Consider the following 24,499-nt stretch of genomic DNA (forward strand, 5'->3'; position numbering starts at 1 on the left):
AAATTATAGTTTCGACCATGTTTTGAGGCTTTACATTGTTTGTTTACATTGTTTACAAACATGGGAGTAAAACAAGCTTACATGTTGGGTTCTGATGGGGTAAGACAGTTGAACTAAGCTCATGAGGCATTTATAAGTTATATTCTTCAACAATCAATGGGTTTACATCATTTACGAATTTATAAATAAAAAAATGGCTGTAACAATTAAGGTGTGTGTATGCTAGGGCAAGTCTTAGGGACAAGCTCTAATTTTCAACCCAACATGTAAGGTGCTCAGCCCAAATTTTCCACCCAACATTGTAGATGGAAGGTGCTCAGCCCAAATTTTTAACCCAACATTGTAGATGGAAGGTGCTCAGCCCTAATTTTCAACCCAACATTGTAGATGGAAGGTGCTCAGCCCTAATTTTCAACCCAACATTGTAGATGGAAGGTGCTCAGCCCTAATTGTCAACCCGACATTGTAGATGGAAGGTGCTCAGCCCTAATTTTCAAACCAACATTGTAGATGGAAGGTGCTCAGCCCTAATGGAAGGTGCTCAGCCCTAATTTTCAACTAATTTTCAACATTGTAGATGGAAGGTGCTCAGCCCTAATTTTCAACCCAACATTGTAGATGGAAGGTGCTCAGCCCTAATTTTCAACCCAACATTGTAGATGGAAGGTGCTCAGCCCTAATTTTCAACCCGACATGGAAGGTGCTCAGCCCTAATTTTCAACCCAACATTGTAGATGGAAGGTGCTCAGCCCTAATTTTCAACCCAACATGGAAGGTGCTCAGCCCTAATTTTCAACCCAACATGGAAGGTGCTCAGCCCTAATTTTCAACCCAACATTGTAGATGGAAGGTGCTCAGCCCTAATTTTCAACCCGACATTGTGGATGGAAGGTGCTCAGCCCTAATTTTCAACCCAACATTGTAGATGGAAGGTGCTCAGCCCTAATTTTCAACCCAACATTGTAGATGGAAGGTGCTCAGCCCTAATTTTCAACCCAACATTGTAGATGGAAGGTGCTCAGCCCTAATTTTCAACCCAACATTGTAGATGGAAGGTGCTCAGCCCTAATTTTCAACCCAACATTGTGGATGGAAGGTGCTCAGCCCTAATTTTCAACCCAACATTGTAGATGGAAGGTGCTCAGCCCTAATTTTCAACCCAACATGGAAGGTGCTCAGCCCTAATTTTCAACCCACAAGATGGAAGGTGCTCAGCCCTAATTTTCAACCCCAAGATTGCTCAGCCCTAATTTTCAACCCAACATGGAAGGTGCTCAGCCCTAATTTTCAACCCAACATGGAAGGTGCTCAGCCTAATTTTCATGGAAGGTGCTCAGCCTAATTTTCAACCCAACATGGAAGGTGCTCAGCCCTAATTTTCAACCCAACATGGAAGGTGCTCAGCCCTAATTTTCAACCCAACATGGAAGGTGCTCAGCCCTAATTTTCAACCCAACATGGAAGGTGCTCAGCCCTAATTTTCAACCCAACATGGAAGGTGCTCAGCCCTAATTTTCAACCCAACATTGTAGATGGAAGGTGCTCAGCCCTAATTTTCAACCCGACATGGAAGGTGCTCAGCCCTAATTTTCAACCCAACATTGTAGATGGAAGGTGCTCAGCCCTAATTTTCAACCCAACATTGTAGATGGAAGGTGCTCAGCCCTAATTTTCAACCCAACATTGTAGATGGAAGGTGCTCAGCCCTAATTTTCAACCCAACATTGTAGATGGAAGGTGCTCAGCCCTAATTTTCAACCCAACATGGAAGGTGCTCAGCCCTAATTTTCAACCCAACATGGAAGGTGCTCAGCCCTAATTTTCAACCCGACATGGAAGGTGCTGTGCTTCAGTGTGTATGGTGACTCCCCCTAGAGTTCAAGATATGTAACTTTTAAATGACAGAAATCGTCACCGTATGATGCGTTTTGTATGATGAAAAATGCATCATACGGTGATGATTTCTGTACTTTGAAAGTTACATATCTTGAAAACGTCATTGCTGACAAGCAAAACTTTTTGGGACGATGTCAACAATGGACTAATGACAGTTTTTGTGTGGAATTGTCTTTTAAGTGCACTGAGAGACAGCAAGGCAAGTCAACAGGGAGGAAGGGAGGGACACATAATACTGGTACACACCCTGTGGACCAGTGACCTCATTTATCAAATGTTCTTAGTTATTATATAACATTACTATAGAACATTTCTGTGATCATACAATTGTACAATAATTTCTTACAATATGATGACATTCTGTTTATATAATGTATACACTTATAAATAAAGTTGGTCACAAAAAAATATAAATATATATAATTCACAAAACTTCATGCAAAATCTATGTAAATTGCATATTTTTATGACATTGTTGATGTGGATTCTGTCATACACGATTCACGATCAGATGTTTACATACAAACATTTTATAAATGAGGCCCCTGGATATATATAGGTACTATATCTGTTTACAATGAAATCCCATCAATAACCATATGAAACACTTTTAGTGACCTGCCCACTCGGCCTCAGCAGTAGAGCCTGTTCAAAAGCATGTTTTACAATCATCATCATCATCATCACCGTCATCATCATCATCATCATCATCAGTATACATTCTCCAGACAAAAATAATTTTATGCACATTCCAAAGTTAGGAAAAGTTAGTTGGACATAGGAGGTCATAGTTCACCAGCATTCAGTAAAAAATCCAGACAACGAACAATAACACCAATTTTATCGTCATGTTTCCATTTTCATGCAAATAAATGCAGTATAGTCACCACAATGAAACTGTAGTTGTACAATACAGTGTGTAATCATTTCAAATGTATTGTTGTATCATCAGTGACTGTATGCAATGCTCAACACATCGAGAATCAAGTATAAGAACAACAATATACAACGGTCATGCTGTATCGACTTGGCTCATCTTCTCTCCCCGAAGGGGAAGGGGGAGGGGTGGTGGTGCATATAGTTCATCATCAGAGGGTAGGCTGTTTCCATACTTTAAACTGTAGCAAAAACACACAACTGCACTAATCCTGTTGGTTTATACAATGTGTATTCAGTTCATACGCCAGGCAGGAAGCAGCCTTAAGCCTAACTTAAACTTTGCGCAAGTACGCAAGTACGGAAAACAGACGTTACTTGCATAGCGAAAATAAAACAAAAATCAAAATGAATCCCCGCAATTTTAACTCAACGCCATTTTGCTTAGTTAATTGTGTTATTGGGTTGGGTAAGGTATGAATTAGACTTTACTGGAGGAGCACAACTCAACTAACACTCACTGGGAAATAACACTGGAGAAGTCATGCTTGTCTTTAACAAGAGGAACAAACCCCTTTAAAGAGAATCAACTGGACCATTAAAGACATTGTACACTTTCATTATAACAACAACAACTTACTTGCATCAATAATAATAATAACAACAACAATAGTAGTAGTAATAGTAATAATACAAACAATAACAGAGTAATAAACTTGATTTAAACTGTAGATCCTATATGTATCTGCGCCGTGGGGTGGGTCTACAGCAGAGGGAGAGTACTGGACTGAAGGTTTGAGTGTGTTGCCATTTGTATTGGATGATATGGTTGCAGTGATAGTCATTGTGTGTGTGTGTGTGTGTCCAGGAGGAGTTGAGGCTGTGTGTTGTTAAGTTGCAGTAGTGTGCACTGTTCAGTAAGGAGAGCTGTAGCAATGGAGGGAGGGGGGACAGGCTCTCCATCTCCCCTGTCTCTCTCTCTCACTCTCCATCTCCCCTGTCTCTCTCTCTCACTCTCCATCTCTCTCCATCCTCCTTTCCTCTCCATCTCTCTCCATCCTCCTTTCCTCTCCTCTCTCCCCATCCTCCTTTCCTCTCTCTCTCCAACCTCCTTTCCTCTCCATCTCTCTCCATCCTCCTTTCCTCTCCATCTCTCTCCATCCTCCTTTCCTCTCCTCTCTCCCCATCCTCCTTTCCTCTCTCTCTCCAACCTCCTTTCCTCTCTCACTCTCCATCTCTCTCCATCCTCCTTTCCTCTCTCTCTCTCTCTCTCTCTCTCTCTCTCTCTCTCTCGCACTCTCCATCTCTCTCCATCTTCCTCTCCATCCCTCTCCCTCTCCTCTCTCCCTCCCTCCCCTCTCTCTCTCTCTATCCCTCTCACTCTCCATCTCTCTCTCCATCCTCTTTTCCTCTCTCCATCCTCCTCTCCTCTCTCTCTCTCTCCCTCTCCTCTCTCTCCATCTCTCTGCCTCTCTCTCTCCATCCCTCTCCCTCTCACTCCCCATCCTCCTTTCCTCTCTCTCACTCTCCAACTCTCTCTCTCTCCATCCTCCTTTCCTCTCTCCATCCTCCTCTCCTCTCTCTCTTCATCCTCCTTTCCTCTCTCTCTCCATCCTCATTTTCTCTCTCTCTCTATCCCTCTCTCTCTCATCCCTCTCCCACCCCTCTCTCTCTCCATCCTCCTTTCCTCTCTCCATCCTCCTCTCCTCTCTCTCTCTCCATCCTCCTTTCCTGTCTCTCTCTCTCTCCATCCTCATTTTCTCTCTCTCTATATCCCTCTCCCACCCCTCTCTCTCTCCATCCTCTCTCTCTCTCTCTCTCTCTCCATCCTCCTTTTCTCTCTCCATATATCCCTCTCCCACCCCTCTCTCTCTCCATCCTCCTCTCCCCTCTCTCTCTCCATCCTCCTCTCCTCTCTCTCTCTCTCTCTCTCTCTCTCTCTCTCTCTCTCTCTCTCTCTCTCTCTCTCACTCTCTCACTCTCTCACTCTCTCACTCTCTCACACTCACTCACTCACTCACTCACTCACTCACTCACTCACTCACTCACTCACTCCTCCTGGAAGACAAAAAAACATTCTAGGTTTAACAGCAACTCTGGAAACAATAACTGTCAAGCTCTGAAGTATGTGTGTGTGTGTAGCTGATGGTGTGTGTGTGTAGCTGTGGGTGTGCGTGTGAATGAATGAGTGTGTGTGTTAGTAACAGTGAGTGTGTGTACCAGTTCACTGCTGCAGCGGTGCGGCCGGTGCTCCAGAGCAGTGGAAGTGAACATTCTGCCACTTGCTCTCTCGGCGATGCCACACCCTCGTCTCCTCTGATTGGCTGGAGCATGGGCGGCCAGTGCCGTCGACGAATTGCGTGAGGCGTATGTAGGCGATGCAGGCGGCGTCTTCACCAATCAGGTGGACGTGAGGGTTGAGGATTGTGGTATGGATGGGCTTACTGTTCTTAGACAGGACTGAGAAAGGAGAGAACAGATAGTTTATGGTTGTATAATAGTCGTGTAATGGTTATTTTAAGGTTGTGTAGTGGTTTTCTTAAGCCTGTGTTATAGTTGTGTAATGGTTGTTTAGTGGTTGTCTTAATGTTGTGCTATAGTTGTGTAATGGTTTTGTCGTGGTTGTGTTAGAGTTGTGCAGTGATTTTCTTAACGTTGTGTAATGGTTGTCTTACGGTTGTCGAAGTAGAACCGGTGGAAGTCCATGCCCTCCACTAGGTTCCCCAGGGCCTCTGGCTCAAATGACGTCAGACATGGGTCACAGATCTTCCTGTTGAAAACACACAACACAACACTTTACAACATATTGTGTGACTACACAACAAATACAACAGGCTCAACACAACACATTGTTTCACAACACATCATCTGAGCTCAGACTAAAAGAGTAACCAAAGAATCTCAGTTTAGAACCTCTGTAGTTGTAGCGAGATAGTGAGGTGCATGCTGGGAGTTGTAGTGTTATGGTGATTTGAGTTGCAGGCTATCATCCCTGCTACAATATTTAGAGTATAAAGGTGAGTGCAGTTTAGCAGAGGTCAAATGTCACCTGTAGTTTTAGGGTAAAATTAGGCGCAGACTATGAGTTTTAGTGTTATGGTGAGAGGCAGGCTGGGAGTTACAGTACTCTGGTGAGGTGCAGGCTGAGAGTTGTAGTGTACTCACGCATAGGCCTCAAAGTCTCCATTGTTGACAGCTTCAATCAGCTGCTCAGTGATCTTGATAATCTCCTGTTTTCGCACTGCAGGGGGAACCAATAACAGAGTGAACATGGGTTGGGAACAATAAAATGGTTTTGCCACAAATTTCGCAGAGCAAGATTCCCAAAGGCCAATTCCAATTTTGCTGCAGCAGCTCTCACTTCAGGAGCTCAGGGCCCGGCCCCGTCCCAGCATGCATTTGTAGTCTACTTGTGTGCTGCTAGAGCCACTTGCTTTAGCTACTGTCATAGAGTTCACTAAATATTTTCATAAAGAAACTGATAAAAAACACAGGTGCAAAATCAAGGTGACTTACAAAGATGAGGACCAAGAGCAAGAGAGGGAGTGATGTGGTGTCCACAACTAAATAATCATTGTGGAATCTCTAAGGACACATCTCAAATGTATGATGGTGTACTTACTACGTGCACATGCTAAAAGAAGGGAACGAGGCTAGCTAAGTGTGTCATTGTAGCAAAGTATTTATAAACCAAAAATCTGTTCTCTTAAAACTTTCGTACATTCTTTTTCTATTATGTATACAATGGGCCGTAATTTATTTTAGCCCAATAGCCCTGGCATATTCCCACTTTTTCCCACAAACGTATAAGACTACCTATTGAAAAACGTCAGATAAACAACTCTGCATCTCTGCCCAGCCTGGCAAGAGTGGCCCAAAGGGGGTTTAGCATCCCCAGCGGCTCTGCAAGCGCTGAAAGGATATTCTCTACTGCAGGCCTACTTTCCAGGCACCATCACATGAGCATGAAGCCCCAGACTTTCTCGTGTTTCAAAGGCACTGTTGACTGAAGCCAAATAAGGCATTTTACATTTCATTTGTATTTAATTCTAAGTCAGTCGCAGACTACAGTATATGCGCAATTTATAGACTTTAATGATTTAATACAACAAACTGTTGCTTAAATGCTAAGCACTTTATGTCCCTACCAGCCTAGTGCTTCACAATGTATTTCTTTGTAGGTGTTAAGGGATTTTTATGAATAATGACTAAATTATGTATACATTTAAATCAGAACTATGAGTAAACAGAATACTACTATGTTACTGTATGCATGTATGAATCTTATTATATTCATAATACTGAATGTAATGTGTGTAGTTTTCGTTCAGAATTAGAAGGACTGTCTATTCCTTGTTAGAAACGAATGGAGCTATCGTCAGACTGGCTGTAATGCTGTGTTCCTTACAGGACATCCTGTCCCTACCCAGGGAGGGGAGAGGTGGCAGACAATGTGGGAAGGCTTGTGAACTATATTTCCATTATATCGGAGCGAAGGAGGAGCAGCATTCAAAACGCTATGACAAAATGGGATATAAACCAATGTACATTGTGTTATGATCAGTACTCTCGAGAATAAACACTAATAATTGATTTTGAGACTGGTCTCTGTCCATTTTATGCAAATAAGTATCTTACAAATACATATGTTTAAAAAAAGACACAAAATATTATATTTACATGTAGTTAAGGTCGGAAGTTTACATACACCTTAGACAAATATATTTAAACTCAGTTTTTCACAATTCCTGACATTTAATCCAAATAAAAATTCCATGTCTTAGGTCAGTTAGGATCACAACATTAATTTAAGAATGTGAAATGTCGGAATAATTGTAGAGATAATTATTTATTTCAGCTTTTATTTCTTTCATCACATTCCCAGCGAGTTAGAAGTTTACATACACTCAATTAGTATTTGGTAGCATTGCCTTTAAATTGCTTAACTTGGGTCAAATGTTTCGGGTAGCCTTCCACAAGCTTCCCACAATAAATTGGGTGAATTTTGGCCCATTCCTCCTGACAGAGCTGGTGTAGCTGAGTCAGGTTTGTAGGCCTCATTGCTCGCACACGCTTTTTCAGTTCTGCGCACAAATGTTCTATGGGATTGAGGTCAGGTGCTTTGTGATGGCCGCTCCAATACCTTGACTTTGTTGTCCTTAAGCTATTTTGCCACAACTTTGGAAGCAAGCTTGGGGTCATTGTCCAGTTGGAAGAACCATTTGCGACCAAGCTTTAACTTCCTGACTGATGTCTTGAGATGTTGCTTCAATATATCCACATCATTTTCCATTCCTCGTGATGCCATCTATTTTGTGAAGTGCACCAGACCCTCCTGCAGCAAAGCACCCCCACAACATGATGCTGCCACCCCCATGCTTCACGGTTGGGATGGTGTTCTTTGGTTTGCAAGCCTCCCCCTTTTCCTCCAAACATAATGATGGTCATTATGGCCAAACAGTTTTATTTTTGTTTTATCAGACCAGAGGACATTTCTCCAAAAAGTAGGATCTTTGTCCCCATGTGCAGTTGAAAACCGTAGTCTGGCTTTTTTATGGCGGTTTTGGAGCAGTGGCTTCTTCCTTGCTGAGCGGCCTTTCAGGTTATGTCGATATAGGACTCGTTTTACTGTGAATAAAAATACTTCTTTACCTGTTTCCTCCAGCATCTTCACAAGGCCCTTTGTTATTGTTCTGTGATTGATTTGCACTTTTCACACCAAAGTACATTCATCTCTAGGAGACACGTCTCCTTCCTGAGTGGTATGACGGCTGCGTAGTCCCATGGTGTTTATACTTGCATACTATTTGTACAGATGAATGTGGTACCTTCAGGCGTTTGGAAATTGCTCCCAAGGATGAACCAGACTTGTGGAGGTCTACAATTTCTTTTCTGAGGTCTTGGCTGATTCTTTTTGATTTTCCCATGAAGTCAAGCAAAGAGGCACTGAGTTTGAAGGTAGGCCTTGAAATACATCCACAGGTACACCTCCAATTTACTCAAATAATGTCAATTAGCCTATCAGAAGCTTCTAACGCCATGACGTCATTTCCTGGAATTTTCCAAGCTGTTTAAATGTAACGGATGTGAAACGGCTAGCTTAGTTAGCGGTGCGCGCTAAATAGCGTTTCAATCGGTGACGTCACTTGCTCTGAGACCTTGAAGTAGTAGTTCCCCTTGCTCTGCAAGGGCCATGGCTTTTGTGGAGCGATGGGTAACGATGCTTCGAGGGGTGACTGTTGTTGATGTGTGCAGAGGGTCCCTGGTTCGTGCCCGGGTATGGGCGAGGGGACGGTCTAAAGTTATACTGTTACATAAAGGCACAGTCAACTTAGTGTATGTAAACTTCTGACCCACTGGAATTCTGATACAGTGAATTATAAGTGAAATAATCTCTGTAAACAATTGTTGGAAAAATTCCTTGTATCATGCACAAAGTAGATGCCCTAACCCACTTGACAAAACTATAGTTGTTAACAAGAAATTTGTGGAGTGGTTGAAAAACGAGTTTTAATGACACCAACCTAAGTGTATGTAAACTTCCGACTTCAACTGTAAGTATTCAGACCCTTTCCTCAGTACTTTGTTGCGATTACAGCCTCGAGTCTTCTTGGGTTTGACACGGCAAGCTGCAGATCCTCTCAAGTTCTGTCAGGTTGAATGGCGAGTCTCGCTGCACAGCGTTTTTCAAAGATGTTTGATCGTGTTGAAGTCCGAGCTGGGCCACTCAATGACATTCAGAGACTTGTCCTGAAGCCCCTGAGGGGTCTTGGCTGTGTTATTAGGGTCGCTGTCCTGTTGAAAGGTGAACCTTCACCCCGGTCTGAGGTCCTGAGCGCTCTGGAGCAATTTTTCATCAATGATGTCTCTGTACTTTCCTCCCTTCATCTTTCCCTCGATCCTGTCTAGTCTCCCCCCTGCTGAAAAACATTTCCACAGCATGATGCTGCCACAACCATTCTTCAGCGTAGGGATGGTGCCAGGTTTCCACCAGATGTGACGCTTGGCATTTAGGCCAAAGAGTTCAATCTTGGTTTCATCAGACCAGAGAATCTTTTTGCTCATGGTCTGAGAGTCTTTAGGTGCGTTTTGGCAAACTACAAGCTGGCTGTCATGTGCCTTTTACTGAGGAGTGGCTTCCACCTGGCCACTCTACCATAAAGGCCTGATTGGTGGAGTGCTGCAGAGATGGTTGTCCTCCTGGAAGGTTCTCCCATCTCCACAGAGGAACTCTGGAGCTCTGTCAGAGTGACCATCAGGTTCTTGGTCACCTCCCTGACCAAGGCTCTTCTCCACCGATTGCTCAGTTTGGCCGTGCCAAACTCTAGGAAGAGTCTTGGTGCTTCCAAAATTCTTCCATTTAAGAATGATTGAGGCCACTGTGTTTCTGGGGACCTTCAATGCTGCAGACATTTTTTGGTACCCTTCCCCAGATCTGTGCCTTGACACAATCCTGTCTCGGAGCTCTACGGACATTTCCTTCGACCTCATGGCTTGGTTTTTGCTCTGACATGCACTGTCAACTATGGGACATTATATGGACAGGTGTGTGCCTTTACAAATCATGTCCAATCAATTGAATTTACCACGAGTGGACTCATCTCAAGGATGATCAATGGAAACAGGATGCACCTGAACTCAAATTCTAGTCTCATAGCAAAGGGTCTAAATACTTATGTAAATAAGGTATTTCTGTTTTTATGTTTTCGCTTTGTCATGATGGAGTATTGCATGTAGATTGATGAAAACCATGGAATCCATTTTAGAATAAGGCTGTCACGTAACAAAATGTGGAAAAAGTCAAGGGGTCTGAATCATTTCCGAATGCACTGTAATACAGTATAGACTAAATAATAGATTTGTGTTACTTCTTAGGTTCCCTGTCAGGCTCCTGACCTATTTAGAGAGTTTATATGCTGTTTAATACGACATGTAGCCTATTTGAAATGATAAGCACTTCTTACATTCACCTTTTCATTTGTATTAAAATAATTGTCATTCAAATCAAATGGTTTGGTTTCAATCCTTCAAAACCAAATGGTACTGTAGGTCCAGGAAGTTACAATAGATGGGTTTTTGGTTCAACTGTGATTTTAATGAATGGAGCGAATTAAGAGCAGCATTTATTTGTATTTTTTGAGTGCAGAGCGGTTTTTAGCGGAGCAGTTGGAAAGGAGATGGAACGCCAGAGCAGTGCTCCAGGAGCAATGAGCGGTTTTTAGCGGAGCGGTTGGAAAGGAGATGGAACGCCAGAGCAGTGCTCCAGGAGCAATGAGCGGTTTTTAGCGGAGCGGTTGGAAAGGAGATGGAACGCCAGAGCAGTGCTCCAGGAGCAATGAGCGGTTTTTAGCGGAGCGGTTGGAAAGGAGATGGAACGCCAGAGCAGTGCTCCAGGAGCAATGAGCGGTTTTTAGCGGAGCGGTTGGAAAGGAGATGGAACGCCAGAGCAGTGCTCCAGGAGCAATGAGCGGTTGGAAAGGAGATGGAACGCCAGAGCAGTGCTCCAGGAGCAATGAGCGGTTTTTAGCGGAGCGGTTGGAAAGGAGATGGAACGCCAGAGCAGTGCTCCAGGAGCAATGAGCGGTTGGAAAGGAGATGGAACGCCAGAGCAGTGCTCCAGGAGCAATGAGCGGTTTTTAGCGGAGCGGTTGGAAAGGAGATGGAACGCCAGAGTAGTGCTCCAGGAGCAATGAGCGGTTGGAAAGGAGATGGAACACCAGAGCAGTGCTCCAGGAGCACTGAGCGGTTGGAAAGGAGATGGAATGCCAGAGCAGTGCTCCAGGAGCAATGAGTGGTTGGAAAGGAGATGGAACGCCAGAGCAGTGCTCCAGGAGCAATGAGCGGTTGGAAAGGAGATGGAACGCCAGAGCAGTGCTCCAGGAGCAATGAGCGGTTGGAAAGGAGGTGGAACGCCAGAGTAGTGCTCCAGGAGCAATGAGCGGTTTTTAGCGGAGCGGTTGGAAAGGAGATGGAACGCCAGAGCAGTGCTCCAGGAGCAGTGAGCGGTTTTTAGCGGAGCGGTTGGAAAGGAGATGGAACGCCAGAGCAGTGTTCCAGGAGCAATGAGCGGTCGGAAAGGAGATGGAACGCCAGAGCAGTGTTCCAGGAGCAATGAGCGGTCGGAAAGGAGATGGAACGCCAGAGCAGTGCTCCAGGAGCAATGAGCGGTTGGAAAGGAGATGGAACACCAGAGCAGTGCTCCAGGAGCAATGAGCGGTTGGAAAGGAGGTGGAACACCAGAGCAGTGCTCCAGGAGCAATGAGCGGTTGGAAAGGAGATGGAACGCCAGAGCAGTGCTCCAGGAGCAATGAGCGGTTGGAAAGGAGATGGAACGCCAGAGCAGTGCTCCAGGAGCAATGAGCGGTTGGAAAGGAGGTGGAACGCCAGAGCAGTGCTCCAGGAGCAATGAGCGGTTGGAAAGGAGATGGAACGCCAGAGCAGTGCTCCAGGAGCAATGAGCGGTTGGAAAGGAGATGGAACGCCAGAGCAGTGCTCCAGGAGCAATGAGCGGTTGGAAAGGAGGTGGAACGCCAGAGCAGTGCTCCAGGAGCAATGAGCGGTTGGAAAGGAGATGGAACGCCAGAGCAGTGCTCCAGGAGCAATGAGCGGTTGGAAAGGAGATGGAACACCAGAGCAGTGCTCCAGGAGCAATGAGCGGTTGGAAAGGAGATGGAACGCCAGAGCAGTGCTCCAGGAGCAATGAGCGGTTGGAAAGGAGATGGAACGCCAGAGCAGTGCTCCAGGAGCAATGAGCGGTTGGAAAGGAGATGGAACGCCAGAGCAGTGCTCCAGGAGCAATGAGCGGTTGGAAAGGAGATGGAACGCCAGAGCAGTGCTCCAGGAGCAATGAGCGGTTGGAAAGGAGATGGAACGCCAGAGCAGTGCTCCAGGAGCAATGAGCGGTTGGAAAGGAGGTGGAACGCCAGAGCAGTGCTCCAGGAGCAATGAGCGGTTGGAAAGGAGGTGGAACGCCAGAGCAGTGCTCCAGGAGCAATGAGCGGTTGGAAAGGAGATGGAACGCCAGAGCAGTGCTCCAGGAGCAATGAGCGGTTGGAAAGGAGATGGAACACCAGAGCAGTGCTCCAGGAGCAATGAGCGGTTGGAAAGGAGATGGAACACCAGAGTAGTGCTCCAGGAGCAATGAGCGGTTGGAAAGGAGATGGAACGCCAGAGCAGTGCTCCAGGAGCAATGAGCGGTTGGAAAGGAGATGGAACACCAGAGTAGTGCTCCAGGAGCAATGAGCGGTTGGAAAGGAGATGGAACGCCAGAGCAGTGCTCCAGGAGCAATGGTGGATGTTCTTCAGCGATGAACAGAATTTCTGACTGCTCAACTCTGCTCACTCTGGTAACTCTACAGACAGCTTGCTATTCATGGTGGTAAATCCTCTCATTCAATTCTCTCTTTTTACCTATCTCTCTCTTATCCCCCACTCATCCTTTGAGCCTGGTATAAGTATACTTACACACACTCCTTCCACTAGCATGGTACACACACTCACACATACCCATAATATACAGTCCTGCCACTCAGGTCTCCATAGAGCTATGCAGGCCATGGAGAATGAAAACCTCAACACCAGAAAGAACTACAGATATAGTTCACATGGCTACAGTCCTTCTCTCCTCTCCTTCTCTTCTCTCCTCTTTCCTCTCCTGTGTGAGGCATGTTGACCTCATCCAGCTATTTCTGTGCCTAGATAAGACTCCTCCCTCCCTCCCTCCTTCCCTCTCCCTCTATCCCCCCTCCCTCTCCTGCTCTCCCTCTATCCCTCCCTCCCTCACCCTCTATCCCACCCTTCCTCTCCCTCTATCCCCCCTCCCTCTCCTGCTCTCCCTCTATCCCTCCCTCCCTCCCTCTATCCCTCCCTCCATCCCTCCCTCTCCCTCTATCCCTCCCTCCCTCTCTCTCTATCCCTCCCTCCCTCTATCCCTCTATCCCATCCCTCCCTCCCTCCCTCTCCCTCCATCCCTCCCTCTCCCTCTATCCCTCCCTCCCTCCCTCTCCCTCCCTCCCTCCCTCCCTCTATCCCTCCCTCCATCCCTCCCCTCCCTCTATCCCTCCCTCCCTCCTCCCTCCCACCCTCCCTATCCCTCTATCCACCCTCCCTCCCCTCTATCCCTCCCTCTGTCCCTCTCTCCCTCTCCCTCTATCCCTCCCTCCCTCTCCCTCTATCCCCCTCTCTCCCTCCCTCCCTCCCCCTCTATCCAACCCTCCCCTCTCCCTCTATCCCCCTCCCCTCCCTCTATCTCTCTCTCTCCCCCTCCCTCTCTCCCTCCCTCTCCCTCTATTCCAACCCTCCCTCTCCCTCTCCCTCTATCCCTCCCTCCCTCTCCCTCCCTCCCTCTATCCCTCCCTCCCTCTATCCCTCCCTCTATCCTCCCTCCATCTCCTCTATCCCTCCCTCCCTCCCCTCTATCCCTCCCTCCCTCTATCCCCTCCCTCCCTCTATCCCTCCCTCCGTCCCTCTATCCCTCCCTCTCTCCCTCTCTCCCTCCCTCCCTCCCTCTCCCTCTCTCCCTCCCTCTCCCTCTATCCCTCTCTCCCTCCCTCTCCCTCTATCCAACCCTCCCTCTCCCTCTATCCCCCCTCCCTCTCTCTCCCTCTCTCTCCCTCCCTCTCCCTCTATTCCTCACTCCCTCTCCCTCTATCCCTCCCTCCATCTCCCTCCCTCTCCCTCTATCACTCCCTCCCTCTCCATCTATCCCTCCCTCCCTCTATCCCTCTCTCCCTCCCTCTATCACTCCCTCCCTATCCCTCTCTCTCCCTCCCTCCCTCTCTCCCTCCCTCCCTCTCCCTATATCCCTCCCTCACCCTCTATCCCACCCTCCCTCTATCACTCACTCCCTCCCTCTCCCTATCCCTCCCTCCCTCTATCCCTCCCTCCCTCTCCCTCTATCACTCCCTCCCTCTATCCCTCCGTCCCTCCCTCCCTCTCCCTCTATCCCTCCCTCCCTCTATCCCTCTGTCCCTCCTTCCCTCTCCCTCTATCCCTCCCTCCCTCCCTCCCTCACCCTCTATCCCACCCTCCCTTCCTCTATCACTCACTCCCCCCTCTCTCTATCCCTCCCTCTATCCCTCCCTCCGTCCCTCCCTCTATCCCTCCCTCCCTCCATCCCACCTCCCTCACCCTCTATCCCACCCTCCCTCCCCCTCTATCCCCCCTCCCTCTATCCCTCCCTCCTCTCCCTCTATCCCTCCCTCCCTCTCCCCCTCTATCCCTCCCCCTCTCTCTATCCCTCCCTCCCTCTCCCTCTATCCCTCTCTCCCTCCCCCCCTCTATACAACCCTCCTCTCCCTCCCTATCCCTCCCTCTATCCCTCCCTCCCTCTCCCTCTCTCCCTCCCTCCCTCTCCCTCTATCTCCCTCTCTCCCTCCCCTCCCTCTATCCAACCCTCCCTCTCCCTCCCTCTCCCTCTATTCCTCCCTCCATCCCCCTCCCTCACCCTCTATCCCACCCTCCCTCTCCATCTATCCCTCCCTCTATCCCTCTCTCCCTCCCTCTATCCTATCCCTCCCTCCCTATCCCTCCCTCTATCCCTCCCTCCCTCTATCCCTCCCTCCCTCCCCTATCCCTCCCCTCCCTCACCCTCTATCCCACCCTCCCTCCCACTCACTCCCCCCTCCCTCTATCCCTCCCTCCCCTCCATCCCTCCCTCCCTCTCCCTCTATCCCTCCCTCCCTCTATCCCTCCCTCCCTCCCTCCCTCTCCCTCTATCCCTCCCCTCCCTCTGTCCCCCTTCCCTCTCCTCTATCCCTCCCTCCCTCTATCCCTCCCTCTGTCCCTCTCCTCTCCCTCTATCCCTCCCTCCCTCCCCTCTCTCCCTCCCTCCCTCTCCCTCCCTCCCTCTATCCCTCCCTCTGTCCCTCTCTCCCTCCCTCTCCTTCTATCCCTCTCTCCCTCCCTCTCCCTCTATCCAACCCTCCCTCTCCCTCTATCCCCCCTCCCTCTCGCTCTATCTATCCCTCCCTCTCCCTCCCTCTCCCTCTATTCCTCACTCCCTCTCCCTCTATCCCTCCCTCCATCTCCCTCTCTCTCCCTCCCTCTCCCTCTATCACTCCCTCCCTCTCCATCTATCCCTCCCTCCCTCTATCCCTCTCTCCCACCCTCTATCCCTCCCTCCCTCCCTCTCTCTCCCTCCCTCCCTCTATCACTCCCTCCCTCTCCCTCTATCCCTCCCTCTATCACTCACTCCCTCCCTCTCTCTATCCCTCCCTCCCTCTATCCCTCCTCCCTCCCTCCCTCCCTCTCCCTCTATCACTCCCTCCCTCTGTCCCTCCTTCCCTCTCCCTCTATCGCTCCCTCCCTCTCCCTCCCTCTATCCCTACCTCTGTCCCTCTCCCTCTATCCCTCCCTCCCTCTCCCTCTATCCAACCCTCCCTCTCCCTCTATCCCACCCCCCTCTCCCTCTATCTCTCTCCCTCCCTCTCCCTCCCTCTCCCTCTATCACTCCCTCCCTCTCCCTCTATCCTCCCTCCCTCTCCCTCTATCCCTCCCTCCCTCTCCCTCTATCACTCCCTCCCTCTCCCTCTATCCCTCCCTCCCTCACCCTCTATCCCACCCTCCCTCTATCACTCACTCCCTCCCTCTCTCTATCCCTCCCTCCCTCTATCCCTCCCTCCCTCTATCCCTCCCTATGTCCCTCTCTCCCTCTATCCCTCTCTCCCTCCCTCTACCCCTCTATCCCCTCTCCCTCTATCCCTCCCTCCCTCTCCCCTATCCTCCCCCTCTATCCCTCATCCCCCTCTATCCCTCCCTCCCTCCCTCCCCTCCCTCTATCCCTCCCTCCCTCTATCCTCTCTCCCTCCCCTCTATCCTCTCCCTCCCTCTCTCCCTCTATCTCCCTCCCTCCTTCTCCCTCCCTCTCCCTCTCTCTCCCTCTCCCTCTATCCCTCCCTCCCTCTCTCCCTCCCTCTCCCTCTATCACTCCCTCCCTCTCCCTCTCTCTCCCTCTCTCCCTCCCTCCCTCTCTCCCACCCTCCCTCTATCCCTCACTCCCTCCCTCTCTCTATCCCTCCCTCCCTCTATCCCTCCCTCCCTCTATCCCTCCCTATGTCCCTCTCTCCTCTATCCTCTCCCTCCCTCTCCCTCTATCCCCCCTCCCTCTATCTCTCCCTCCCTCTCCCTCCCTCCCCCTCTATCCCTCACTCCCTCTATCCCTCCCTCCCTCCCTCCCTCCCTCTCCTCTCCCTCTATCCCTCCCTCCCTCTATCCCTCTCTCCCTCCCTCTATACCTCTCTCCCTCCCTCCTTCTCCCTCTATCACTCCCTCCCTCTCCCTCCCTATCCCTCCCTCCCTCCCTCTCTCCCTCTATCCCTCCCTCCCTCCCTCCCTCCCTCCCTCTCCCTCTATCCCTCCCTCCCTCTCCCCTCCTCTCCCTCTATCCCTCCCTCCCTCCCTCTATCCCTCCCTCCCTCCCTCTATCCAACCCCTCTCCCTCTATCCCTCCCTCCCTCTCACTCTATCCCTCCCTCCTTCCCCTCTCCCTCTATCTAACTCTATCCCTCCCTCCCTCCCTCTCCCTCTATCCCTCCCTCCCTCTCCCTCTATCCCTCTCTCCCTCTCTCCTCTATCCCTCTCTCCCTCCCTCTATCCCTCCCTCCCTCCCTCTATCCCTCCCTCCCTCTCCCTCTATCCCTCCCTCCCTCTCCCTCTCTCCCTCCCTCTCTCCCTCCCTCCCTCCCCCTCCCTCCCTCCCTCCCTCTCTCCCTCCCTCCCTCTCTCCCTCCCTCCCTCTCTCCCTCCCTCCCTCCCTCCCTCTATCTCTCCCTTCATCACAGAATTTCTCCCTCCCTCTCCCTCTATCCCTCCCTCCCTCCATCTCACTCTATCCCTCCCTCCCTCTCCCTCTATCCCTCCCTCCCTCTCCCTCTCTCTCCCTCCCTCTATCCCTCCTTCCCTCTCCCTCTATCCCTCCCTCCCTCTCACTCTATCCCTCCCTCCCTCTCCCTCTATCCCTCCCTCTCACTCTATCACTCCCTCCCTCTCACTCTATCACTCCCTCTCTCTCCCTCTATCCCTCCCTCCCTCTCACTCTATCCCTCCCTCCTTCCCTCTCCCTCTATCTAACTCTATCCCTCCCTCCCTCCCTCTCCCTCTATCCCTCCCTCTATCCCTCTATCCCTCTCTCCCTCCCTCTATCCCTCCCTCCCTCTATCCCTCCCTCCCTCTCCCTCTATCCCTCCCTCCCTCCCTCCCTCCCTCCCTCTCCCTCTATCCCTCCCTCCCTCTCTATCCCTCCCTCCCTCTATCCCTCCTTCCCTCCCTCTATCTCTCCCTTCATCACAGAATTTCTCCCTCCCTCTCCCTCTATCCCTCCCTCCCTCCATCTCACTCTATCCCTCCCTCCCTCTCCTTCCTCTTCGTCCCTCTATCCCTCCCCCTCCCCTCTCCTCTCTCTTCTCTCTTCCTTCTCTACCCTTCCTGTCTCTCTCCTCTATCCCTCCCTCCTCTCACTCTATCCCTCCCTCCCTTCCTCTATCCTCCCTTCCTCTCCCTCTATCCCTCCCTCTCCTGTCTGTTTATCACTCCCTCCCTCTCCCTTCTATCCCTCCCTTCCTCTCTCTATCCCTCCCTCCTCTCCTTCTATCCTCCCTCTCCTTCTTCATCTCCTCCTTCTTCTCTATCCCTCCCTCTGTTTCCCTCCCTCCCTCCCTCTTCTTCTCTATCACTCCCTCCCTCTCCCTCTATCACTCCCTCCCTCTCCTCTCTATCCCTCCCTCCCTCCCTCTCACTCTATCCATCCCTCTTCTTCCCTCCCCTCTCACTCACTCTATCCTCCCTCCCTCTCCTTCTTATCCCTCCCTCCCCTCCTCCCTCTATCCAACTCTCCTCTCCCTCTATCCCTCCTACCCTCTCCCTCTATCCCTCCCTCCCTCTATCCTTCCCTCCTCTCCCTCGTTTACTCTCTCCCTTCCTCTCCCTCTATCCCTCCCTCCCTCTCCCTCTATCCCTCCCTCCCTCTCTCTCCCTCTATCCCTCCCTCCCTCTCACTCTATCCCTCCCTCCCTCTCCCTCTATCCCTCCCTCCGTCCCTCTCACTCTATCACTCCCTCCCTCTCCCTCTATCCATCCCTCCCTCTCACTCTATCCCTCCCTCCATCCATCCATCTCACTCTATCCCTCCCTCCCTCTCCCTCTATGCATCCCTCCCTCTCACTCTATCACCCCCTCCCTCTCCCTCTATCCCTCTCACTCTATCACTCCACTGTCTGCTTCCTTTCTTCGTCCTCTGTACTTCCTCCCCCCTTCATCTCTACTTCCCTTTTTTCTGTCCTATTTTTTTCCTCTCTCCTTCCTCTCTTCTTCTTCTCTACTTCCCTTCCTGTCTGTTTACTCTCTCCTTCTTCTCTCCTTCCTCTCTTCTTCTTCTCTACTTCCCTTCCTGTCTGTTTCCTCTCTCCTTCTTCTCTCCTTCCTCTCTTCTTCTTCTCTACTTCCCTTCCTGTCTGTTTACTCTCTCCTTCTTCTCTCCTTCCTCTCTTCTTCTTCTCTACTTCCCTTCCTGTCTGTTTACTCTCTCCTTCTTCTCTCCTTCTTCTCTACTTCCCTTCCTGTCTGTTTCCTCTCTCCTTCCTCTCTTCTTCTTCTCTACTTCCCTTCTTCATCTCTTCTTCTTCTCTACTTCCCTTCCTGTCTGTTTACTCTCTCCTTCCTCTCTTCTTCTTCTCTACTTCCCTTCCTGTCTGTTTACTCTCTCCTTCTTCTCTTCTTCTTCTCTACTTCCCTTCCTGTCTCCTTCTCTCCTTCCTCTCTTCTTCTTCTCTACTTCCCTTCCTGTCTGTTTACTCTCTCCTTCTTCTCTTCTTCTTCTCTACTTCCCTTCCTGTCTCCTTCTCTCCTTCTTCTCTTCTTCTTCTCTACTTCCCTTCCTGTCTGTTTACTCTCTCCTTCTTCTCTCCTTCCTCTCTTCTTCTTCTCTACCTCCCTTCCTGTCTGTTTACTCTCTCCTTCTTCTCTTCTTCTTCTCTACTTCCCTTCCTGTCTCCTTCTCTCCTTCCTCTCTTCTTCTTCTCTACTTCCCTTCCTGTCTGTTTACTCTCTCCTTCTTCTCTCCTTCCTCTCTTCTTCTTCTCTACTTCCCTTCCTGTCTGTTTCACCTCTCCTTCTTCTCTCCTTCCTCTCTTCTTCTTCTCTACTTCCCTTCCTGTCTGTTTCCTCTCTTCTTCTTCTCTACTTCCCTTCCTGTCTGTTTACTCTCTCCTTCTTCTCTCCTTCTTCTCTACTTCCCTTCCTGTCTGTTTCCTCTCTCCTTCCTCTCTTCTTCTTCTCTACTTCCCTTCTTCTCTCCTTCATCTCTTCTTCTCTACTTCCCTTCCTGTCTGTTTACTCTCTCCTTCTTCTCTCCTTCCTCTCTTCTTCTTCTCTACTTCCCTTCCTGTCTGTTTACTCTCTCCTTCTTCTCTTCTTCTTCTCTACTTCCCTTCCTGTCTCCTTCTCTCCTTCCTCTCTTCTTCTTCTCTACTTCCCTTCCTGTCTGTTTACTCTCTCCTTCTTCTCTTCTTCTTCTTCTTCCCTTCCTCCTTCTTCTTCTCTCCTTCCTTCTTCTTCTCTACTTCCCTTCCTGTCTGTTTACTCTCTCCTTCTTCTCTCCTTCCTCTCTTCTTCTTCTCTACTTCCCTTCCTGTCTGTTTACTCTCTCCTTCTTCTCTCCTTCCTCTCTTCTTCTTCTCTACTTCCCTTCCTGTCTGTTTACTCTCTCCTTCTTCTCTCCTTCCTCTTCTTCTTCTTCTTCTACTTCCCTTCCTGTCTGTTTTCTCTACTTCCTTCCTGTCTTCTCTCCTTCCTCTCTTCTTCTTCTCTACTTCCCTTCCTGTCTGTTTACTCTCTCCTTCTTCTCTCCTTCCTCTCTTCTTCTTCTCTACTTCCCTTCCTGTCTGTTTACTCTCTCCTTCTTCTCTCCTTCCTCTCTTCTTCTTCTCTACTTCCCTTCCTGTCTGTTTACTCTCTCCTTCTTCTCTCCTTCCTCTCTTCTTCTTCTCTACTTCCCTTCCTGTCTGTTTACTCTCTCCTTCTTTTCTCCTTCCTTACTTCTTCTTCTCTACTTCCCTTCCTGTCTGTTTACTCTCTCCTTCCTCTCTTCTTCTTCTCTACTTCCCTTCTTGTCTGTTTACTCTCTCCTTCTTCTCTCCTTCCTTTCTTCTTCCTCTTTACTCTCCCTCTTTTTGCCTCTCCTTCCTCTCTCAACTTTGTTTGGTGTTCTCATGGTGTTCAACCATAGTGCTGTATATGTGTCATGATAATAGTAGTATGTGTGCGTGCGTGCGTGTGTGACTCACGTTTCACATCCTCATCCTCAATAGTGGTGTTGCTGTCAGATGAATCCTGCAAACACAGAGAGACATGTCAGTGACAGGTTAACCTAGATACACACACACACACACACACACACACACACACACACACACACACACACACACACACACACACACACACACACACACACACACACACACACACACACACACACACACACACACACACACACACACACTATTATCATGACACACACATACAGTGCTATGGTTAAAATCCATGAGAACCCCAAACTCAGTTTCCCCCATTCAGTGTGCTGTCCCATACATGCAGTGGTCTATAGCAGTAGAAACCACCAGATGGCAAGACATAGAGCACACCCACAGAGCCCTGTTCCATTTAATTCCACAAGATGGTGGTGGTGGACAAAATATCTCCACATAATGTAGTGTGGGTAGTTTTGTGTCAGTGTGGTTATATTAAGCAGCTGCTCTCAGGTCCGTATGACTGCGGCATGCAGGCACTCCAGACCTACAACCCACACAAAACTCCTCAACCAGGAGTCATGCTAGACACACACACACTATAATACGCTAACACACCAGCTTGCCAAGGACAGAGCGAGAGAAGATGAGGATGAGAGAACTGAAAACAGGAGAGAAAACGATGGGGGGATGGAAGAAGGATGTACCTTGTTCCTATCCACATGGATAACAGTGGTCTGAGGCTCCTATTCAGAGAAATAGAAAGAGAGGGGAGAGAGAAAGAGAGAGGGAGAAAGAAAGAGAGAGGGAGAAAGAAAGAGAGAAGGAGAAAGAAAGAGAGGGAGAGAGAAAGAGAGAGGGAGAGAGGGAGAAAGAAAGAGAGAGGGAGAGAGAAAGAGAGAGGGAGAGAGAAAGAGAGGGAGAGAGAAAGAAAGAGAAAGAGAGAGGGAGAGAGAAAGAGAGAGGGAGAGAGAAAGAGAGAGGGAGAGAGAAAGAAAGAGAAAGAGAGAGGGAGAGAGAAAGAGAGAGGGAGAGAGAAAGAGAGAGGGTAGAGAGAAAGAGAGAGGGAGAGAGAAAGAGAGAGGGAGAGAGAAAGAGAGAGGGTAGAGAAAGAGAGAGGGTAGAGAGAAAGAGAGAGGGAGAGAGAAAGAGAGAGGGAGAGAGAGAGAGGAGAGAGAAAGAGAGAGGGAGAGAGAAAGAGAGAGGGTAGAGAGAAAGAGGGGGAGAGAGAAAGAGAGGGGGAGAGAGAAAGAGAGGGGGAGAGAGAGAGAGGGAGAGAGAAAGAGAGAGGGAGAGAGAAAGAGAGGGGGAGAGAGAAAGAGAGGGGGAGAGAGAGAGAGGGGGAGAGAGAAAGAGAGGGTAGAGAGAAAGAGAGGGGGAGAGAGAAAGAGAGGGGGAGAGAGAAAGAGAGGGGGAGAGAAAGAGAGAGGGAGAGAGAAAGAGAGAGGGAGAGAGAAAGAGAGAGGGAGAGAGAAAACAACAGAGAGAGAGAGATGAAGAGGGATGACAGAGAGCAGAGTTGTAGGTGTTAGAGAAAAGACAGAGAAAGAGATATGGAGGAAGAGAGAGAGAAGAAAAGACAAGTTCAAATGAAGAAAGAGAGAGAGAGAGATTTCCCCCTGAGAAAGGGTTATCAAAGGGTTCATGGAAGGAAATAAATGGTTATTCAAAGAATTCCTCTAATAAAATGATATCAGAAACAAAAAATACGAGTCTCACTCAGGCATTTGTTCTCACTCTGGCAAGAACCTAAAACGAACCCACATCAAACCCAAAGCCACCCTGCATATCTTCCTAGGGATTCACAGTTCACAGCAGGGCAAACAGAACACAGATTAACATTGACACACACCAACACTGTCACCCACAAATAGAAAAAAACGCCAAAGGAAGATGGCTTGTGACTGCACTTCTATCAGTAAGCCGCTGTCGCTACTCTATTACGGCACCTTATAGCTACTACAACCTGACGAACCATAACTTACAAGTCATGCAGCTTCATCATACTCACAGGCGCACACTCACAAACAGTCGCACACATGCACACACAGAACGGCTTCTAATAAGTGGCTGGTGATGGGTGCAGAGTGCAGACAGACTAAGATAGACACAGAGACACAGGCAGGCAGGCAGGCAGGCAGGCAGGTAAGCAGACAGAGAGACAGACAGGCAGGCAGACAGGCAGACAGGCAAACAGACAGGCAAACAGACAGACACAGAAGAACAGACAGACAGACAGGCAAACAGGCAGACACAGAAGAACAGACAGACTGAGGACATAAAGACGGACAGAGAAAGGGAGAGAAAGAAGTTGAATAGAGACAGAGGGAGATGGAGTGATATATAAAGGAGGAGTGTACCAGTGCAGCAGAGGGGGTTCCCTTGGGGCTGGTGACTGTGCTGTTTCTCGTGCTGTTAGGCTGCAGCAGTGCACAGAAAACAAGGGGTTAAAACACGACACAACAGAGAAGTGAGAGGAGGTGTGGATGTGGGTGAATGGGTGAATGGATGTGGGTGTATGGGTGAATGGATGTGGGTGTATGGGTGAATGGATGTGGGTGTATGGGTGAATGGATGTGGGTGTATGGGTGAATGGATGTGGGTGAGGTTAGAAAGGAGGCTGGTCTAGTGGTTGTGTTGCCACCGCCTGGTCACATGTTATGCCCCTGAAGGCAGCGTTTCATATCCCCATTCTGCTACTCACTTTCTGTGCTACACTTCTATCATTACAATCATTACAAGTGGAATTCCACTTGTTTAAAGAATTTAAAACATTAGGGGTCTCCCCAGAGGTGCAGGGGCCTAAGGCCTTGCATCACAGTGCAGCTGTGCCTCTAGAGATTCTCGTAACTGGCCGCGACCGGGAGACCCATGGGGCGGTGCACAATTGGCCCAGTGTCGTCTGGGTTAGGGGAGGGTTTTGCCGGCAGGGTTGTCCTTGTCCCATCGCGGTCTAGCAACTCCTGTGCCGGGCCGGGCGCAGTGCACGCTGACACGGTTGCCAGGTGTACGGTGTTTCCTCCGACGCATTGGTGTGGATGGCTTCCGGGTTAAGAGGGCATTGTGTCAAGAAGCAGTGCGGCTTGGTTGGATTGTGTTGCAGAGGACACACGGCTCTCGACCTTCGCCTCTCACGAGTCCGTACGAGAGTTGCAGCGATGAGACAAGACTGTAACTACCAATTTTATACCACGGAATTGAGGAGAAAAAGGGGTAGGTAAAAAAATGATATATAAAAATATAACAAAAATCATTTAAAACAATAAAGAGTTGACCCTATACAGTGATTTAAGGTCAGTTTTTCAGGTTCCCCCGTAAAAATATTAATGGTTAGGATTTAGCTAGACTTAGGAAAGCTGATCTTAGATCTGTGCCAACCTCTCAATAATAAACACGCCACTCTTTTTCCCCATCTCTGCAGTTAATATACTGTACGGTCTATATCAGATCCAAGTCTATGTAAGGTTCTTGTCTATATCTATCATGAG

The 24,499-nt window shown here is 49.1% G+C and overlaps 1 protein-coding gene and 2 long non-coding RNA genes across 66 annotated transcripts in view; 1 reads left to right on the top strand and 2 right to left on the bottom strand.

Moving 5' to 3' along the window:
* The first annotated feature begins 253 nt into the window (after positions 1-253).
* Positions 254-1,843, top strand: LOC127931774 (uncharacterized). Of its 50 annotated transcripts, none has more exons than XR_008142899.1 (7): positions 286-353; positions 477-517; positions 585-666; positions 701-850; positions 892-1,055; positions 1,363-1,498; positions 1,738-1,813. It is a non-coding gene; the product is annotated as an uncharacterized LOC127931774 (long non-coding RNA). The 50 variants fall into 50 exon arrangements; XR_008142915.1 differs by having other exon boundaries at positions 626-666; XR_008142889.1 differs by lacking the exons at positions 477-517; positions 585-666 and adding exons at positions 1,097-1,171; positions 1,271-1,304 and having other exon boundaries at positions 312-476.
* Positions 1,844-4,688: 2,845 nt separating this feature from the next.
* LOC118378091 (calcium/calmodulin-dependent protein kinase type II subunit beta) overlaps positions 4,689-24,499 on the bottom strand; it is an 82,693-nt gene continuing 62,882 nt past the window's right edge. For 2 of the 13 annotated variants that reach the window (XM_052525411.1, XM_052525406.1), the window contains 6 exons: positions 23,372-23,431; positions 21,719-21,757; positions 21,051-21,096; positions 5,938-6,013; positions 5,448-5,542; positions 4,694-5,232 (listed from right to left, as the gene is read on the bottom strand). In XM_052525411.1, the coding sequence (XP_052381371.1) occupies positions 4,997-5,232; positions 5,448-5,542; positions 5,938-6,013; positions 21,051-21,096; positions 21,719-21,757; positions 23,372-23,431 (552 nt within the window). In that variant the 3' untranslated portion in view covers positions 4,694-4,996. Of the gene's footprint in view, positions 5,233-5,447; positions 5,543-5,937; positions 6,014-21,050; positions 21,097-21,718; positions 21,758-23,371; positions 23,432-24,499 lie in introns of all 13 variants that reach the window. The other 11 variants (XM_052525414.1, XM_052525408.1, XM_052525415.1 and 8 more) reach the window with 8 other exon arrangements.
* Positions 19,116-21,038, bottom strand: LOC127931776 (uncharacterized). Of its 3 annotated transcripts, none has more exons than XR_008142929.1 (2): positions 20,577-21,038; positions 19,116-19,695 (listed from the first exon to the last, which is right to left on the bottom strand). It is a non-coding gene; the product is annotated as an uncharacterized LOC127931776 (long non-coding RNA). The 3 variants fall into 3 exon arrangements; XR_008142928.1 differs by lacking the exon at positions 20,577-21,038 and adding an exon at positions 20,328-20,485; XR_008142930.1 differs by lacking the exon at positions 20,577-21,038 and adding an exon at positions 20,082-20,274.

Source organism: Oncorhynchus keta, chromosome 9 (genome assembly GCF_023373465.1).
Source record: "Oncorhynchus keta strain PuntledgeMale-10-30-2019 chromosome 9, Oket_V2, whole genome shotgun sequence".
NCBI classification, from domain to species: domain Eukaryota; kingdom Metazoa; phylum Chordata; class Actinopteri; order Salmoniformes; family Salmonidae; genus Oncorhynchus; species Oncorhynchus keta.